The following is a 6,074-nucleotide window of genomic DNA, read 5'->3' as shown; positions in this document are numbered from 1 at the left end:
CTCAGAGGAGCACTCTACCTACTGAGCCCAACCCCAGAGGAGCACTCTACCTACTGAGCCCAGACTCAGAGGAGCACTCTACCTACTGAGCCCAACCCCAGAGGAGCACTCTACCCACTGAGCCCAGCCTCAGAGGAGCACTCTACCCACTGAGCCCAGCCTCAGAGGAGCACTCTACCCACTGAGCCCAGCCTCAGAGGAGCACTCTACCCACTGAGCCCCAGCACCAGAGGAGTACTTTGCCCACTGAGCCCAGTCTCAGAGGAGCACTACCCACTGAGTCCCAGCCCCAGAGGAGCTCTCTGCCTGCTGAGTCCAGCCCCAACCCTCTGGAGACAGTGTGCTTAGGAAGGATGTGAGCAGGATTTTGTAGACACCACTCTACTTTCTAGAAGGGATCTGAGCTCAGAGAAGTCGGTCCACGACCACAAGGTTGGTGTTTGTCAAGATGGCAGGAGTCAGAGAGGGAGCAAGCAGGTGACTGTTCTGTTCTCTGCTTCAGTCCCAACAAGTGGCCTTGGGCAAGTGAGTTTCCCTTTCTGGTGGATACAAGATTTGTGGAAGATAATGTGTGCCTGAGCGGGTATGGTGACTACAAGGCCCTCTGGAAACGACTGTAAACAAATACAGAGAAGTGAGGTGGACCAAAGAACGTACACACAAAGTGTACTTCTGAGAGACAGACTGGGAGGATGAGGAGTTAAGAAAGGAAGGCAGAGAGGAAAGATAAGGAAAAATTAAGTAGAGGTGTGGGAGATGACTGTAAAGTGTTCAGTTTGCAAGCATAAAGATGTGAGTTCAAATCCCAAGCACCCATTTAAACATACAGGCACAAGGATTTATGTCTGTAGCCATAGCTCTGGGGAGAGTGGCAACAACAACAACAACAACAACAACAAAAATCCCTGGAGCTCACTATCATGCCAAGTGTTGAGTTCTGGTCAAGCAAGAGACCATGTCTCAAAGTAAACGAACAAACAAGGTGGTGAGAGATAGAGGCAGACACCAAACATTGCCCTCTGGCCTCTGTGCACGTGTGTAGACACAGGCATGCACACACAGGTACACACACACACACACACACGCACAGGTGAAATGGAGCAGAGGTCTGCTGGAGGTGAGGGAGGGGCTGTGAATACCGGAGGAGAAGGAATTCCAGGCAGACCGACTGGCCTGTGCAAAGGTCCCAGAGCAGGACACAGCCCTTTGTGATGGAGGAGCAGCCAGCCAGGAGGCCCGTATGACTGGCTATAGAAAAGGGAATGAGGAAACATGGAAGACCAAGCAGGAGGGAACAGGGCAGAGGGAGGCCACCTTGTGGGCTGCAGGGTCAGCAGGAACCGGTGTAGGAGGTGAAAGAGAAGCCTTTGGGACCTGACTGAAGTCACCAGCACCTTCTGGCCGCTGTGGGAAGAACAGATAAGAGACAGAACCTAGTCAGGGGACTAGGAGGAGGCAGGGGAGATTTTCAAAGCTTACATGAAGTATGATTTTACTTAGCTTTTTTGTAGTAGCCTTCTAGCTTCTGGATGAGGGTGTGGCAAAATTGAAACACTATTAACTTTAATTATTATATCACACGATAATTGGGGCTGGAGAGATGGTGGTAGCAGCTGACAGTACTCTGTTCTAGCAGGGGACCCTGTTTGGTTCCCAGGATCCTGGTGTGCTTCAACCATCAACTCCAGAGCACTTGACACCTCTAAGGGCACAGACACACAGACAGAAAACCGCTCATGCTCAAAAATATGTAAATAAAATAAAAATTGAAAGATAACTATAGAATTAAATTAACTACATTTTAATAGTTGATTGTTTGATAATAAAGTATTGATTATTATTTGTGCCTATTACCATATTAAATGCTTGTTGTCAGTAATAATAGTAATAGTTGTGCTGTTACACAGTAGGGTTACTACAGACAATAACAATATATAGGATCCCATGTAGCTGAAGGGAAATTTAAGATAAATAAAACATTGATGTATGTTTGGGGTAGTTGGTATCTTTATCCTAATTCAAACATTGTACAGTATGGACCTGTATCAAAATACAATGTGCCCCCACACACAAATGTGTATGATTTTATGTCTTAGCTAAAAAAATAAATCTGGAGGCTGAAGCAGAGGGTGTGAGAAGAAGAGATGGAGGCAGAGGCAGGAGGGGACAGGACAGGGTGGGCACTTGCCTGGATCCGGGGTCCAGAACCACAGACACTGGGTTTCCTGATGTCTGTCAGCATCTCAGTGTTCCGTGGAGCACAAGGAGCAGGAGTTCAAGGTCATCCTGAGCTACACATGGTGTTAGAGAGCAGCCTGGGGTACGTGAGAGCCCGTGCTCAATAAACAAATGACCTGGAGCCCAGCATGGTAGTCTATTCCTGTCATCCAAGCCCTTTCCAGGCACAAAGCCAGAAGCTCATGAGCAGCCAGGGCTACACAGTGAGAACCCGCATAAAGAAAGAAAGAAAATCGACCTGAGACAAACCACTAGAGGACTGGAGAGACAGCTCAGTGGTTAAGAGCCCGTGCTGCTCTTCCAAAGTACCTGAGTTCAAGTCCCAGTACCCATGTCAAGTGGCTCACAGCCACCTCCTGTATCCACGGAGACGCTAATATTCTCGTCTGGTCTGTAGGGCACATATACTTATCTGCATGCACACACACATAAAAATAGAGCTTTTTTGGTTGGTTGGTTGGTTGGTTGGTTGGTTGGTTGGTTGGTTTTTAAGTCTCACTGTGTAAACAGGCTGGCCTTGTGCTCCCCCTCCCGAGTGCTGAGTTTAAAGGTACACACTACCACATCCAGCTAAAACAAAGCTATTAAAATGAATGAATGAATGAATGAATGAATGAATGAAATAAAATAAATTAAAATAAAACTAACCACCACAGTCCCCAAAAGTAAATTAAATCAGTAAAATAACAATAGTGCTAGCATTATTCTTCCAGGCTTTTCATTGTTATCTACTAATTACTGGATCTCATGTAGCACAGGCTGGCCCCCAACTCATCATGTAACTATAGCTAGTCTTAAATGCCTGGTCCTACAGCTGCTACCTCCTGAGTACTGCAGTGAGAGTGTGGCCAACACATCTGGTTTCTGTTGTGGCCAGGTTAGAACTCTAGGCCTCCTGCGTGCTAGGCCAGGCTCTATCCATGGAGCCCAGTCAGGTACTCTTATCATTTTCTAGTCTAATGATTCAGATACCAGGGTGCAGTGCAGATGGATGGGTTGGAGAGTCCACTCCTTCTCCATGCCTGCGAATTCAACGCTGTCGCTTCCCCAGGTCAATCTGGAGCAGGCAACAACTGGGCCAAGGGTCACTACACCGAGGGCGCAGAGTTAGTGGATGCAGTCCTGGACGTGGTGCGCAAAGAGGCGGAAAGCTGCGACTGTCTCCAGGGCTTCCAGCTCACCCACTCGCTCGGAGGTGGCACCGGCTCAGGCATGGGGACCTTGCTCATCAGCAAGATCCGAGAGGAGTTTCCAGACAGGATCATGAATACGTTCAGCGTGGTGCCATCACCCAAGGTGTCTGACACGGTGGTGGAGCCCTACAATGCCACGCTGTCTGTGCATCAGCTGGTGGAGAACACTGATGAGACCTACTGCATCGACAACGAGGCCTTGTACGACATCTGCTTCCGCACGCTCAAGCTGACCACGCCCACCTACGGGGACCTCAACCACCTGGTGTCAGCCACCATGAGTGGAGTCACCACCTGCCTACGCTTCCCGGGCCAGCTCAATGCAGATCTACGCAAGCTGGCTGTGAATATGGTACCGTTCCCCCGTCTCCACTTCTTCATGCCAGGATTCGCACCCTTGACCAGCAGGGGCAGCCAGCAGTACCGGGCCCTCACCGTTCCTGAGCTGACCCAACAGATGTTCGATGCTAAAAACATGATGGCTGCGTGTGACCCAAGACACGGTCGCTACCTGACGGTGGCTGCTGTCTTCCGGGGACGGATGTCCATGAAGGAGGTAGATGAGCAGATGTTAAGTGTACAGAGCAAGAACAGCAGTTACTTCGTTGAGTGGATCCCCAACAATGTCAAGACAGCCGTATGTGACATCCCACCCCGGGGCCTGAAGATGGCAGCCACCTTCATCGGCAACAGCACTGCCATCCAGGAGCTGTTCAAGCGCATCTCGGAGCAGTTCACCGCCATGTTCAGGCGCAAGGCCTTCCTGCACTGGTACACCGGCGAAGGCATGGATGAGATGGAGTTTACGGAAGCAGAGAGCAATATGAACGACCTGGTGTCCGAGTACCAGCAGTACCAGGATGCCACTGCTGAAGAGGGCGAGTTCGAAGAGGAGGCCGAAGAGGAGGTGGCTTAAGTCTCCTGCTATCACCCTGTCCCTGGGGCCCACCAGCAAAGCTTTGACCCTAAGCATCACACCCCTGCACCCAGTTGCCTCATTCCCTCGGATCTCATGAGCATCTTCACCATGAGGGCCAAGCCCAGGTTCTATTTGCTTCACCTTTAACTCCTAAACCCCACTGTCTCTCCAACCTGCCAGGGAAGGGCTCTTCTAGTTCCCATGAGCGCCCCTCAACACATGCACACACACACGCACATGCACACACTCAACCTCCTTAGATCTTGAAAATCCTTTCTTTTATGCCCTGTCCCTTCCCCAGCACTCCTGAACCATTCTCCTCCACCTCTTGACATGCCCAGATATTTCTCTAGATCTTAACATTTTCCCCAGCCTCCAAGTCCTCTCATCTTGCCTTACCTCTGACCTCACAGCTACCCACTCCTGACCCAGCACCTTCACTCTGGCTCCCCTAAGTCCCCGTGTGTTCCTGCCCTTGTGCCTTAGTTCAGTTCCTACCAGAGAAGTGCTGAAGGACGAGGAAAAAAAGAGAGGCCTGTTGCCTGGGGTGAGAGAGCCCCTCCCTACAATCCACCCCACCCTGCTCTCCCCTGCTGACCCTCCATCAATAAATGAGTCATTGCTTTGGTGTGGTTTCTGTTTGATTTAGTTTCTTCTCTGAGTGCAGCTAGGGAGTGGAGGGGCCCACCAGCCACTGAAGATCAGCTCCTGGAGTGGTGGGGTACAGGGATTGCAGAGCCAAACGGACCAGACTAGACCAGAGCAACTCTGTAGTGTAAGATAAGCCACTTGCACACCAGGAACATGCATACTGTGGAGTCTGTACTTTGGAAAGACAGACCTGAAGGTCCCTGGATTCTCCCCCACTCCCCCCCCACCCCCACCCCGGTTTCCAGTGTGGCCACACTGAATCACTGAATGCATCTTCTTCTGTATTTTTTTGGTTTGGGTTTTGGTGTTTTTGAGACAGGATCTCCCTATGTAGAGAGTTCCAGGTTGTCAGGAGAAGACTGTCTTTTTTCAGGCAGCTAGGAGAAAGGTCTCAAAGCCCACACCCTCAGTGACACAGCTCCAGGAGTTCAACAAGGCCACACCTACTCCAATAAGACCACACCTCCTAATAGTGCCATTCTCTGGGCCAAGCATATTCAAGCCACCACACTGTACAATAGCAGTGTATGTACTTAACTATGGAACTATATCTCCAATGCCCTGAAGCTAACTTCTTGGGGTACAGATGGAACCCTAAATTTGGTCATACCCGGGCCTGTCTGCCTGTCTTCAGTCAATTCTGTGACCTCTCTCAGTGTGCGTGTGGGGAAGTGTCTGTGTGTGCCCATGTGCTCACCTTACCTGGGTTCTGAGCCTCTCCTGCATTTCCATCAGGATTCCTGTGTGACTCCAGCTATCAACCTCTGTCAGCCTCTTTTGCTCTTCAGTGCAGCTGCCCCTTGTAAATGAAACAGAGAAGCAACACAGGGAAATGATGGGGGTGATCTTCACAGGCTTTCAATACTCAGGGGACTCAGAAAGAAAGGGCCTGGGTGTGGCCATGGGCACCATAAGAGTGAAGCTAGATTTCCAAACCTGGCCCTGTTTCCCATAGACCCTGTCCCCACCTAGGCTATGAAGCCAGGACGCCTGAGTTCCTCACAGAGGGTGGGGGCGGAGGCCTCCTTTGACTGGGACGTCACCCTGTTAAACTTCCTCTCTCAGCCACACAG

General features: G+C 50.5%; 1 protein-coding gene across 1 annotated transcript in view; it reads left to right on the top strand.

Moving 5' to 3' along the window:
- Positions 1-4,983, top strand: part of Tubb4a (tubulin beta 4A class IVa) — a 7,529-nt gene extending 2,546 nt beyond the window's left edge. Inside the window, exon 4 of the mRNA XM_021149902.2 lies at positions 3,290-4,983. Coding sequence (XP_021005561.1) covers positions 3,290-4,347 — 1,058 coding nt within the window. The 3' untranslated portion in view covers positions 4,348-4,983. The remainder of the gene's footprint in view (positions 1-3,289) is intronic.
- Positions 4,984-6,074: the final 1,091 nt, after the last annotated feature.

The sequence above is a fragment of the Mus caroli genome, chromosome 17 (assembly GCF_900094665.2).
Source record: "Mus caroli chromosome 17, CAROLI_EIJ_v1.1, whole genome shotgun sequence".
NCBI lineage: Eukaryota > Metazoa > Chordata > Mammalia > Rodentia > Muridae > Mus > Mus caroli.
The sequence above is the reverse complement of the archived record's forward strand: the minus strand, read 5'-3'. Positions and strand labels throughout refer to the sequence as shown.